At 49.4% G+C, this 13870-nt stretch overlaps 3 protein-coding genes across 3 annotated transcripts in view; 1 reads left to right on the top strand and 2 right to left on the bottom strand.

The window, feature by feature from the left end:
- Positions 1-13870, bottom strand: part of Tspear (thrombospondin type laminin G domain and EAR repeats) — a 147646-nt gene that overhangs the window by 59644 nt on the left and 74132 nt on the right. Inside the window, exon 2 of the mRNA XM_051187001.1 lies at positions 3467-3687. Within this exon, the coding sequence (XP_051042958.1) occupies positions 3467-3687 (221 nt within the window). The remainder of the gene's footprint in view (positions 1-3466; positions 3688-13870) is intronic.
- LOC127224142 (keratin-associated protein 10-4) overlaps positions 5390-13870 on the top strand; it is a 74818-nt gene continuing 66337 nt past the window's right edge. The window contains exon 1 of the mRNA XM_051186984.1: positions 5390-5461. Coding sequence (XP_051042941.1) covers positions 5405-5461 — 57 coding nt within the window. The 5' untranslated portion in view covers positions 5390-5404. The remainder of the gene's footprint in view (positions 5462-13870) is intronic.
- On the bottom strand, positions 12233-12939 carry LOC127224147 (keratin-associated protein 10-3-like). Its single transcript, XM_051186999.1, has one exon. The coding sequence runs from the start codon at positions 12937-12939 to the stop codon at positions 12238-12240; it is 702 nt and encodes a 233-aa protein (XP_051042956.1). The 3' UTR covers positions 12233-12237.

Below are 13870 nucleotides of genomic sequence, written 5' to 3'. Positions count from 1 at the left end.
AAATTTTAACCTATCTGCCTGTATTGGCAGCTTGTCAGTTATTTTTGTCTGTGTCCTACAGAATGACTGGCAGACTCTTCCATGAAGCAGGAACCCATCTTGTTTTGCAGGTTCAGCAGTCACTTTTCTATGGATCCTTCATGCTCAGTTTATACAGCATATAGTCAAACAATCCAGGCAAGAGCGGTTTCTTGCCCAAACGGTATTTTTGCCATGTTGAAGGCAAACTCCATCATGAGTTTCTTCGATGCCCATCTTCCTCTCTGAAGTAATTGGTGTTGCCAGGAGCAGTTATGCCACATAGTCATGGAAAACCCTAAACCATTTTAAATGCCAAATTCTGTAGGTCTTTGAAAGGTTTGAAGAATATCTATCCATTTGAAATATCTCTTTATATCTAGAAAATCTAACAAATATAAGTTTTGTCTATCATAGGTGTCTATACCCCATATTTAATTATACATTACATTTTTAAAGAGCTATATCAATATAATACATAAACAAGAGGAGAAATATACATATAACATGTATTCTGCTGATGTGGGGTGTGTGGTGGGGTGGTGTCAGTGTGGGTATGTGTGGGTGTGTGTGTGGTGATGGTGTGAGTGGTGTAGGTATAGGTGGTGATGGTATAGGTGTGTGTGGTGTCAGTATACCATAGATGGTGTGGGTGTGGGTGGCATGGGCTCAGATTGTGAGTGTGTGTGTGTGTGTGTGTGTGTGTGTGTGTGTGTGTGTGTGTGTGTGTGTAGCTCTGTCTACACAGATCACATATGAGTCATGAAGCTAACCTCAGGAGAGGATCCACACAGAACATGAGATCAGGCAAGAACAAAGCAACATAACAAATCAATAATAGAAAAAATTAAAAAACTTAGAAATAAGTGAAAATGGATACCATAGTCCTTACATAACCAGGAGGCCATAGGAGAGAAAAAAAAGGAGAGACTATAAAGTAGGAGAGAAAAAGGGAGACTGTAAAAAGTTAGGCTGAGATGAATGCAAACAAACCCCTCACTTGTTATCACAAAACTCCTGATAAGAGAAACTTCAGGAAGCAACTTCACCTTTGCTCAGGGTCTGCGGACACAGTCCCTCATGGCAGGGGAGGCATGGTGACTGGTGCCTGGGGTAGCTGCCACACACAACCTCAGTCAGCAGAGAGAGGACGGAAGAAAGAGGGGGGAGAGAGAATGGAGAGAGAGAGACAGACAGACAGACAGAGAGAGAGAGAGGTATGCTGCTGTTCAGCTTGCTGTATCCCTTCTATTCTGGCGGGAAACTAACCCTTGGGATCGTGCCCCACATTCATGGCGGCCCTTCCCTCCTCAGTTAATCCTCCTGGGAAACTCCCTCACTGACGTGCCCAGAAGCATGTCCCCTAGGTGATTCCAAATTCTGATGTGTCTGGCATCAGGTACCATAGTACAGAGGCAGCAGAAGCATGGACACCAGTGCAAGAAAGACCTCAGGTCAGTTACCTGAGCAGAGCCAAAGCACAAGGAGAAAAAACGAAGACCCCGGTGAAGACAGACAGAGAAGCATGGACTCCGACCCTCATGACCTCGTCTGAAAACTGGGAAGGGGGTGGCACATCTGAAGCCACTCTGAGGCAAGTGCCCCTCTAGAGCCATCCTCAGAGACAAGCATTTAGACCACCACCTCTGAGACACAAATGTAAAGTCCTTGGCAACAGATTCCAGCAGCAATGAAACAGACAGGAGCTGTGGGTTTTCAATTTGTCATGTAACCTTTGTGCTAAAGGCTTGGTCCCAGCTATTGGCACTGTTGGGTAGGGGTGGGACCTTTAAGAAGTAGAAGTAAGTGCCCTTAAAGGGGACACTGGGACCGTGACCCTCTTCCCTTTACTTCCCAATCACACAGAGGGAGCAGATTCCTGTCACACACTCTACCAAATAATATAATCACCACCTCAAAAGTCACAGCATTCCTATGTGACCCAAGAATTCCCCCTCAAGATTTTTCACCAGGAGCAATGAGAGTGATTCCACATAGGACATGAATGTTGACAGCAGCATCATTTACAAGCCCAGAATTGAGGCAGCCTAAGTGTCCATCAGTTGCTGACCAGAGAGCCAATACAATGTGAATAGTATGTGCACACAGCCAGTTATTCAGCCAGGACTAGCGATGCAACTGTGACACATGCTACAACATAAATGAAACCATGAGGACATATACTAAGCAGTTAGCCATGGAAGGCTGGATACAATGATCTACTTATGTAAAATGTACAAACAGATCAACCAACAGGCACTCACAGAGAATTAATGTAAGTGATGAGGCAGGGCCAGGGGGATTGTGAAAGGACACAGGACTTCTTCTTATGCAGTGATCAAATTATCCTAAAACAGATTGCAGAAATCCATGACTACAATGACAACCATTGAGTTGTGCATACCCATAACTGCATCAGCAGCCACTGGGCTGTGCAAACCTGTGACCATACCAATAATCATCAACATGTAAATATCACGAACTATGGTAGTAACCATGGAGATAATTACACTCATGCCTTTACCAGCCACCATGGGCAGTACAAGCCAGTGACCATATCAGCAGCCATCAATCTGTACATATCTGGGTTCACACCAGTAACCATAGATAGTGTATATTCTTGACTGCATCAGCAACCATTGAGCTATGCAGAGTCTTGGCTAGACCAACAACTATCAGGTCACCCAAACCAACAACTGTCACTTCTGTCACTATAGCAACAACCACTGGACTGTGAAAGTCACTATATAACAACCACTAGCTATACACACTCAAGACTATACTAACAGTCATTGGGTCATACCATTCCTTGACTACACCAACAACTATTGGGTTGTGCAAATTCTTGACTTAATCAGGCTTTGAAAAACTTATGCCTATGACAACAACAACCATGGAGCCATGCAAATCCATGACCATATTAACAACCACCAGGCCATAAACCTGCACAGTGCAAACCTGTGACTACACCAACAACCACTGGGCCATGTAACATGTGGTGATACCAATAGCCATACAAACCGTCATACAAACCATGACTATGTCAACAACCACCAAGTTGAAGAAATTAATGATTGTTCCATTTAGCCACACAAACCCATGACTAAACCATTCCCCATCAGGCAACATAGTCCCTCGGCTATCATTGACCATCGGCTGTGCAAACCTATGTATACATATCAACAACCATGCCACTGAGCAGTGCATATGTGACAGTACCAACAATTATCAGGCTGAGCCTGATACAAAGACAAAGCCTGCACACCACCAGGATGGGGCTGTGATATGGGCAAGGCAGGTCCTCCAGACCCCAGGTTCCTGTAAATTTTGTAAGCAGCTCTCTGTGGCCCAGATCAGCACAGCATTCTATGGCTATTGAACTGGGAACACCAGTAAATAAAACCAAGAAAAAAAATCCATCCTTGTGAGAAGAAAAACTGCCACTGACCTTGGGTGGAAGGTTGGGAACTCTCAAGGTAACCACAATGGAGAATTCTTCTGGGAAGAGGTCACAGCTGGAGAAGATTCTAGAGGCAGGAAAGCTCATGGCATGAGGCTCAGAGGCTGAGAACTGGAGGCCCAGCACACCCTCGGCCTGCACCATCCGGATTCCATTTGTAGCACCATTCAAAGGGACCACCTCTGCCAGGATGTCCAGGGGATGAAGGTCTGTGGCAAAGACATGATGAGGGTAGGGGTTAGGTAATGGATGTGCAACATGGCAGCCATGATGGCTCATTTACCGTGTCTGTGTATTTTCAGATTTTACATCATGGAAGCTGCCAGAGCCATGGTGTCAAGCTATGAATGCCAAACGGAGTAAATAAACAGTGAATTTGGGATAGCATACTGGAGCAGCCCTGCTGCATGGCTGACCAATGGCAAGAAGCAGTCCCAACAGGTAGTGCTGGGGCTGTCGCTTGGCACAGAGGAGCTCACTGCCTCACACACAAAGCATCTTCAAGGACATCTGCCCTGCAACCAGTAATGGACGTTGTGCTTGCTACTGTGCTCACGGCAGGGAGTGTTTTAAAATGACCCTCATAACCTTCACTTTCCTTTGAAAATGTCCTCTTGCCTCAGCCTTCTTGAGCTCGCCCATGGTTTACCATGGCCTGTGTTCCCATTACATTGTGTTGCTGCTCTCAAACATAGTTTAGCAGACTGAACAGCAGACTGAAGGCAGAGCCCACAGAGCCATGGTACCCAGACAGGGGATAGGGCTCTAGGGGAGGGGAAATGATGGGTGGATGGTTACATAATACTCCCAGCACATGTTAGTAATGGAGGGGAAATAGTGGCTTGACCAGCAAAGGCTTAGTTACACAACTCCCATAGGCCATATTGTGCACTGGGCTGTGGCCCCAAACAAGCCCCCATTTGACTGGGAAAAGTGCAGGTGCCCCATGATTGGTGTTTTACAAAGCAAGCAAGTCCTCTTCTCTAGGGTCATGGTCACAGGAAGGAAGGGCTGAAGGCCGAAAGGCTGTTCCCAAGCTGTGTGACACTGGTGTCAACTGCTAGATCCCAGTAGAGCCAGTACTGAGAAAAAGCAATGGGCCAGTGGAAATATCTGGATTAGGTGACAAGCTTGGGGTATGCAGTTCTGCTCCTAAGGAGTTCCAAATGTCCTGAAATGTGCCCCTCATGAGATGCTGGGTATGAGGTCTTGAACCTGCACATGTGACTGTAATGGAAAATAGGGTCTTTGTAGATGGCCAAGGTAGGGCAGCTCACTAGGTGGGTTACAATCCAACTCATAGGTATAAAAAGGGATAATTTAGACTCAACCCACAGAGATAAAGCAGATGTTAGAGACAAGCTAGATAGCCAACAATGCTGGCAGCCTCAGGAGCTGGGTGGCCTGGGCAGTACCCTTGGCTCAGGGCAATGAGCACTGATAAGAACTTCAGTCTTCATAGTGAGGTGATGATGTCTCAGTTAACCATACAGTTGGGGTATTGGATGCACACTTTGAGGAACCTGACACATCCCTGAAGGGAAATCATAGTTTTTCTACCCAGAAAGTCCACTGGTCACCAGTAACCACCACAGAAGTGCAGAGTCCCATGACTCACTCTGTCCCTCTGTCACCATCAGCACTTCAGACAGGCCCTGCTGGTGAGACAAACAACCCAGGAGAAAGTCCATGTGATCCACGTGAAAGACAACTTGTTATGAGATGAAACTAGAGGTGAGGCACCAACTAACATGAGGAGCAATGCAGGAAATAAAAGCAGGAACAAAGCCAACAGCAACCAGGAAGCAGTGGTCACAGGCTGGGCCTGTAGTACTAGGGAGGAGTATAAAGCCAGCGTACGGCACTCCTGACACACACACTTACACATTCACTCAACACTCACCTCCTCCCCTAGCCAACCCCACCATGGCCGCCTCCACCATGTCTGTCTGCTCTGACGCTTGCACCAACTCCTCCTGGCAGGTGGATGATTGCCCAGAGAGCTGCTGTGAGCCCAGCTGCTGTGTCCCCAGCTGCTGCCAGCCCAGCTGCTGCCAGTCCAGCTGCTGCCAGCCCAGCTGCTGCCAGCCCAGCTGCTGCCAGTCCAGCTGCTGCCAGCCCAGCTGCTGCCAGCCCAGCTGCTGTGTCCCAGCCCCCTGCATTACTCTTGTCTGTACCCCAGTGAGCTGTGTGTCCAGCCCCTGCTGCCAATCTGCCTGCTGCACACCCTCATGCTGCCAGCAGTCTAGCTGCCAGCCAGCTTGCTGCACCTGCTCCCCCTGCCAGCCATCCTGCTGTGTGCCAGTTTGCTGCAAGCCTGTCTGCTGTGCTCCAGTCTGCTGTGGAGCTTCCTCCTCATGCTGCCAGTCACCTTGCTGTGTGACTCTTTGCTGCAAGCCTGTCTGCTGCACACCCATCTGCTCTGGATCTTCCCCATGCTGCCAGCAGTCTAGCTGCCAGCCCTCATGCTGTCAGTCCTCCTGCTGTGTGCCTGTCTGCTGCAAGCCTGTCTGCTGCAAGCCCTGCTCCAGCATGTCTCTGCTCTGCCGCCCTGTGTGCAGACCAGCCTGCTGTGTGCCCACCTCCTCCTGCTGTGCCTCCTCCTGCCAGCCCAGCTGCTGCAAGCCCTGCTCCAGCATGTCCCTGCTCTGCCGCCCTGCCTGCTCCAGCCAGGCCTGCTGTGGCCTCTCCTCGGGACAGAAGTCCAGCTGCTGATGCGCCTGTTCCTGGTGCCAGCTGACTCAGGTTCCTCCCTGTGGTCCCTCTCAGCAATCTCAGCCTGACCCTGACCTGGGATGGACAGTCCCCCAGGATAGAGACCCAACCTGTTCTTTGTGACTTGACCTCCCCTCCTGCTTCCCAGGAGGCTTGCTGATCCTCAGGTCACTGTCCCTCCCCCTGTCCCTCTGTTCTGGTTACCTGACCCTGATACCAGCTTGTCAGCTACCCATGGCTTCAATAAACTCTTCTAATCACCTGGATCTACTCTCATGCTCTGGAATATGTGGTTCAAGTAAATGTCCATCTCCATAGCCAGAAATATTTCTAGGAGGGAAGAACTCAGCTCAGCAATTTACAAGGGAGAGTAGCCACCTCCCCTGGGGGTGTCACAGTGTGACTCAGGGCCCTTCCCTTAAAAGTTCAGTTTCTCCAACCCCTATGGGTGGCTGTTCACCCACAGGTATGACCAGTCCCCTATAGGTCATCCCCACCATCTGCTCCTCTATATTTCTAGAATCATACAAGCAAAGCCATACTCATGGTTTCAGGCACTGTGGCCCCTGGCCTGGGCTGCCTTGTGAGTCCTATCTATCCAACAGTTCTCCACAGGATACATGGAGAGGGACATGAGAGATATTCACCTGAAACTAAATTCACCGTGAGGATGAAGGGGGAATACACAGGACCAGGCACTGCCCAGTACTCTCTACTAGAACACTGGGACATAGAGACACAGGGACAAAGTCCTCTCTATATAGGCTGCATTGGGTCTTACTCACAAAGGGCAATGAATTATCAGCTTTCTCTGATGTGGAGAAGACATGGTCTGCATTTGGTGCCCAGGTGGGTGAATAAACAACATGTCAAGACCTGGAAACTTCCAGCAGAGCCACACTGAGGGGCTGTGGTAGAGACCAAGTGTATCATGATCAACTGACCATTATATTTGTATTATTGAAGTACATGCTCTCTATGACTTCTGACGTCAAACATATTATTAACATAAGGAATGCAAACCACCTCTCTCTCCTTTATTTTCATTTATTTATTTATTTGATTTTTCTCTGTGGCTTTGGATGCTGTCCTAGAACAGGCTGGCCTCGAACTGCCTCTGCCTCCTGAGTGCTGGGATTAAAGGAGTGTGCCACCAGCTCTCTCTCTCTCATTTTCTTCGGTGGTGAGCCTAATCCTTAATTTCAGCAAAGCCCTTTGTCTTCAGTGACCCTCCTTGATCAGTGTTTCTCAGAACCACACAAACTCATTCTAGGCTCCTGCTGAGGGTTGATTGTGAAATGCCCCCACCCACCAGTGTTTGAACACTGGGTCCCTGGCTTGTAGTGTTGTTTTGGGAGATTGTGGACTGTTTGGGGTTGAGGCAGTCTTGGAGTCAAATAATGGAAGTTCTCTGATTTGTCTCTGCCTTCTTCAGGTTTGGTTGGTTATTCTGGGTCATCTATGCATCCCACCCAGAGATTTTGGAACCAGCCCATCAAACTTACTGGGCTTTTGACTTCGGTTTCATTAAATTCATAGCTCACTTAGGGAGGATCAGACATTTAACATTGTTTTGTTTTATTGGGTTTTTGTTTGTTTGTTTGTTTGTTTGTTTTTGAGACAGGGTCTCACTATACATCCCAGGCTAGTCTGGAAGTGGCTATGTAGACCAGGCTAGCCTTGAAATCATACAGATCCACCTGCCTCTGTATCCTGATGGTAAGATTAAAGGTGTGCACCACTATACCCTACTCTCTTACATTTGACTGCATGCAATTATCTAGAAATATAATTCATTTCATGAAGTGTGTGTGTGTGTTGTGTGTTGTGTATGTGCACATGTACACACACGTGCAAGTGTTTCTCATCCATCCTTGTGTTCTTACGCACAGGGAGATTGGTGCCATTTCTCCCATAAAGAAGGTTTCTTGAAATCAGTGTTTTTCTTATACTGTATTTTTAGTTAAGGCTTCAATCCCTTTGCCTGCTACAGGGCTGCTCTGATCTTTTCTTTTCCTCTTGTTAGTTTTGCAGACTGTCTTTCCAATGGTTTGGTTGTTTCCTTTACACTGTTGGGTATGTCCACGTGAGGCCATTGCCTTCTGCATTGTCCCTTTGGTGTTCACAGACTCTGGGGTAATAACCCTTTCCATTCCTAATATGGGTCATTTATTACTTCTTCCTTTTTCTTGACTAGTTAAGCTAACTAGAAGTGTGCATTTAGTCATCCCCAAAATTCAAGGGCCTGGTCTTGGCTGTTTCCTCTTGGAGCTGTCTGTTCCCACTGCTCACAGCCTTCATGTAGCTGGTTATTTGGGGGGGGGTCACTTGTGCTTCATCTTTAGCTCTGAGTTAAAGCACAGACTCCTGGCCTCCCTTGTTTACCAAGAAGAATCACAGAGCACCACTCCTTACACGTTGTGTTAGCTTGAACTCAGACTGCAATGTGGGATTTCATTTTGCTCAAAATACATTCTAATCCCCATGGTGATTTTATCTTTGGTTCATGGACTACTTTTACACTTTCTCTTAATTTCCACATGCTTGCAGTCTCCCAGCTCTCCCGTGGGTGACTCCTTGTTCTGCTGAGGCCTGGACACAGTCTGGATTTTAGTTCTTGAGGCTGTGGCTCACAGTGCTGAGGAGGTGGCTTATTTTGGTGTGTGTTCATGTATGATTAAATAAAGTTTTCCACTGTTGTTGGATAGAACATTGCTTAGATGTCAAGTTTTCTGTGTTCTCATCAGTGTTATTTCAGATTTGGAAAACTGTTCGGCACTTCCTCTTTTCTCAGTCCCTGGCCCAGCCTTTCCTCTCATACTAATGGTTCACATGTGTCAGGCTGCTCAATGCTGTGCTTGTGACTCCTGCTCTGCCTTACCTTCAACTCTGCCTCCACAGACCTCTTTACACATGCCTCGATGTCCCTCTCTTGAGGGACGCAAGGCTTTTCCATGTTATGTCAACTTTGGTCATTTCAGGGTTTTCTCGCTGCTCTTCTGTTTTCCGCTCTTGGCATCTATTTTGTTCTTGATCTCTCCTCATCAGACTCCTGCTTTTGGTGTGGGTCTTTACACATCATTAATGCCATGATTGTACTCTCTGTCTGCTAATGTCACTGGCTCTGCCATTCTGGTTTTTGTCTCTTGCTTCCATCCTGGACTGTGCTGGCCTGTTCTGTAGATTATTTCCTGCCATGGTCTGAGTGTGCTGTCCTGTTCCATGGGTTCATTGAAGGGTGCTGTCACTTTCCTGGGGGTGGGACACTGCTGTGAGCTCTCATGGGTCCCTGTTGGTAACATTCTGATGGGGTTAACCACAGAGTTTGAGCTTGAGGGCATGGTCAACACCATGACCAGGGCATGGAGCTGCTTCTCCATGTAGACCTAACGCTTTTAGCCCTGGGGTTGGTCCTCTGCTCTGGCTGTCTCCATCCTATGGTGGCCCTGGCATCTGCTCTCATTAATAATACCCAGTCTCAGGACATAGAGCACTCCACACTATACCAAACCCTGCTCTCCTGTGCCTCACTCAGCACGTCCACTGAGCTAGAGCCCCCTGAGCTCTGCTATCCACCTTTCCAGCTCAAGAAAGACACTTGCAGTGGCAGCCAGTGCTATACTCTGGTCTGGGTCCAAGGCTGTGCACAGATGATGTGGGCTGATTTAGCCTTCCCTTCCTGTAGGATCAGGGTCCTCCTGGCACACTGTGACGTGTGTGTGTGTGTGTGTGTGTGTGTGTGTGTGTGTGTGTGTGTGTGTACAGTGGCTACCCATCTTTACAATTTCTAGGATGAGAGAACATGCAAGGCCATGAATTACAGTGAGTCCATCCCTCATGCTTAAGGACAGGATACTCTCCAGTCCTAAGTGTGCTTCCCTCTGTGACTTCTCAGAATCTTTCTCTGACCCACCACTACCTCGCCTGACTCACTACTGCTCAGGCCTGGTCTATGTAGCAAGCACCTCCCCAGAAGGAAACCTGACATAAGATCTGGGCAGGCACAAGAAGCCTCAGCCCTCCCTGCTACCCCTATCTCTACCCCAGGGCTCTGGGTCCCTAGGGAGGCAGCACCAGTCCTATCCCACGCAGCTCAATCCACACAGACTTATGGAAGAGTTCAAGTCCTGATCAGGCCCCTCAGTGGAGCTCAGTGGATTCTGTGTGGGGAAGGTCAGATGATGTGGTACCCTGTTCTCCAAGCCCACTACTGCTGAGCTCTGTCACTGAGCAAACAGGGTGAGCCTATTGTCTCATCTGGTAGTTAATTGTATTGAGTGAAGATGTATCATAATAATAAAAAAGATGGGGAGTGAAAACAAAATGAGGTAATGTTTCTGCTTATAATTAACCCCTAGGTCAAAGTTGTCCCTGGGTGAAGCTCAGAGGGGGCAGGGCAGTGTGACATCCCTCACCTGGGGATTACAGCAATGGAGAGTTCCCAGGCCAGCGCCTCTCCCCCAGCCTATGTCTAGTAACCATCACAGTCACAGGAGGTGAGTTATGACTTCAGGACATAGCAAGCTGAAAGGGAGACTAGAGAAGGCCTCAGGGCACAAGATACCTGTCTGTCACTATAAATAACACTTGAGATCACTGGTTTCTTTGGGTTTGTAGTTTTGGAGGTGTCAGTCCATAGTGGGCTAGCCTGAGGCTTTCAGACTGTGGTCAAGTGGCTTGTCATGATAAGAGCATGAAGTAGGGGGTTGGCTGCTAACCTCACGTTTGCAAGGAAAGAGATAAAGCCACTGCCATTCTGCCACAGGCTCTCAAAGACCTTGGACGGCTGCAGATGTCTACCCATGCTACCTCTACAGACTGCTTCCTCTCAGAGTGTAGGCAGAGGGCAGGCCTCTGGGAACCCACAGCCGCACCAGGCACTAACCCTGTGCTGTTGCTGACTGATTAGGAGTCTAAACAGAAGCCTCACTGAATGAAGGAAGCACTCAGGAGAAAGTTTGACTTGTGTGAACCAGCGGCTGCAAGAGGATGTGACGTGTCAGAGTGCGCAATGTCCTCCATGTCTATAGCAACTCCTTCCTTTTTATGTGGCCTTCTACAAATGATTAGCACCTGGACCAGGGTGGTGTCCTCTCCCCAGTGACAGGGAAGGCAGGGGCATTTCCCATAGAACAGGCTCAAACGCTGTTTGTCGTCTGGTCCCAGGTGCTGTGAGCCACACACTGAGCTTGTGGCTGGTGCGAGGCACATGGACGCCTGCTGCCAAGACACCTGCCTGTCTCAGAACTAGAGCTTCAATATGGGGTACCACTTCTCACCCTCACCTTCTGCAAGCTGAGTTCACTGGATGGTCACTGGCGCAGTCAAGACCACCCTGGCCTGCCAACACATCCCTCTCAGAAACGAGGCTCTCGGTACTGAAGGTATAGCAGACTCCTGAGTGTGTTCCACCAGTGTGCCTGGCCTGTGTGCCCCATCCACTCCAATCACACCCACATATTAAAGGTCTCTGCATTTAGAACCAAGTGAAGTCTAGAGGTAGGGACATGTCTGCTCACGAGGCCCATAGCCCAGACCTGATACCAGTTAGCACACACTTGCACCACTGAACAGGGGACAATGGCAGGCTGCAAATGAGCCGAGGTGGGACTTGGCAAACTCTGGGAGGAGGCACCTGAGTTGCTCATGGAAGTACCTGTTCAGGTTTTATTGGCACCATACAGAGGAGGCACAGTTACAAAGCAAGGGGACAGAGGGAACTGTCCCCTGAATTAGCACAGATAGGCTCCAAAGCACAGATCGCTGGTTGCAAAGGAGGAATCGTGAGATGCCAATGAGGACCATGGGAGTCTCCACAGGTTCAGTCAGGGTTTTTATTTTTCAGAAGGTTCAAGTGTATTCAGAGAAGGGACAGTTCCAATGAGGTGAGAATGCTTGACCTGGAAAGGGCAGAGGCAGAGAGAGGAGGGCACTGCCATGGTCTGCCCTGATACACAGAGCATGGAACATGGACATTCTTCTGTGAGCTCTGATTCTTTGGCACTCACTGTGGATACAGGAAATACTCTCACAGGGACAGGTCATCAGCAGCTGGACTTCTGTCCCGAGGAGAGGCCACAGCAGGCCTGGCTGGAGCAGGCAGGGCGGCAGAGCAGGGACATGCTGGAGCAGGGCTTGCAGCAGCTGGGCTGGCAGGAGGGGGCACAGCAGGAGGAGGTGGGCACACAGCAGGCTGGTCTGCACACAGGGCGGCAGAGCAGGGACACGCTGGAGCAGGGCTTGCAACACACAGGCTTGCAGCAGACAGGCACACAGCAGGAGGATTGACAGCATGAGGGCTGGCAGCTAGACTGCTGGCAGCATGAGGAGGATCCAGAGCAGATGGGTGTGCAGCAGACAGGCTTGCAGCACAGGGTCACACAGCAGGACTGCTGGCCGGGGGAGCAGGTGCAACAAGCTGGCTGGCAGCTAGACTGCTGGCAGCATGAGGGTGTGCAGGAGCTGCAGCAGACAGATTGGCAGCAAGGGCTGGACACACAGCTCACTGGGGTGCAGACAAGAGTAATGCAGGGGGCTGGGGTACAGCAGCTGGGCTGGCAGCAGCTGGGGACACAGCAGCTGGGCTGGCAGCAGCTGGGCTGGCAGCAGCTGGGCTGGCAGCAGCTGGGCTGGCAGCAGCTGGGCTGGCAGCAGCTGGGCTCACAGCAGCTCTCTGGGCAGTCATCTACCTGCCAGGAGGAGTTGGTGCAAGCATCAGAGCAGACAGACATGGTGGAGGCGGCCATGGTGGGGTTGGATGGAGGGGTGTGTGTTTGAGTGTGTGTGAGTGTGTATGTATGTGAGGTGCTGAACCCTCAGCTTTTATTCCCCTTTGAGGCTCTCACCTTCCTTGTTTGGTGACCCAGCAGCCTCATTAACACTGTTCCTTGTTTAGCTTGAGCTGTCACTCGCCTTGTAAACATCCTGAGTAAATGCAAATCTGCTGGTCTTCCCCATCTCTGGGTGGTCCCACATTGAGATGGACAGGATGCATTTTTGCAAACTGGCACCTCAGAGGCTGTGACTGTAAGGGAAGCCCCCACATCTCCACTCCCTAGGACAACAGCAGAGATAGCCGTAGGCTTCCTGGAAGACTCAGCTGTCTGACTAGTGGGGCTGAGGGAGCCAGGCAAGAGGGTCCAGGTCATGAGGGCTCTGTGGGTCATGTTTCTAGAATCACTTCTCAGTGCAGAAAGTCTCTGAGGGTCAGTATGTAGTGTGTGCAAAGCCAAGAGTGATGTTGTTCAAGTAACAGATTGTGGTGACCCTGTGTCCCTACCCCTATGTTCAAGTGCATGGTGCTCCCCACCTTGCAGTGTGGTGGGCCATGCCCCATAGCAAAGGCCAGCAGCTGCACTGAGGATGCTGACATGTTAAGAGAACCTCCCATGCTTGGAAAAAGCCACATCTCACAAGCTGTCCATAGAGAGAGCTGCCTAAGGATGAGGCTCCACAGCCTAAGAGAATCTGAGGCACTCGGCCTTAAGTGTCTCAGTGGCCACATGAGTGGGAAGGGCATCTGCCCAATGGATTCATTAGGGATGCTTTGGCACAGTTCTGCCAAGCCAGGTTCTGCTATAACAGATTCCCAATATATGTATTGTGCAGCAAATATGTGTTTTGAACCATACAAATGGCCCAAACTACAACTCTATCAGCTGTAAATGAGACAAAACT

The sequence above is a fragment of the Phodopus roborovskii genome, unplaced genomic scaffold (assembly GCF_943737965.1).
Source record: "Phodopus roborovskii unplaced genomic scaffold, PHOROB, whole genome shotgun sequence".
Taxonomy (NCBI): Eukaryota; Metazoa; Chordata; class Mammalia; order Rodentia; family Cricetidae; genus Phodopus; species Phodopus roborovskii.
The sequence above is the reverse complement of the archived record's forward strand: the minus strand, read 5'-3'. Positions and strand labels throughout refer to the sequence as shown.

Bases quoted from the DNA above. Each gene is read 5' to 3' on its own strand.
- LOC127224147 (XM_051186999.1), bottom strand. From the start codon at position 12,939: ATGGCCGCCTCCACCATGTCTGTCTGCTCTGATGCTTGCACCAACTCC.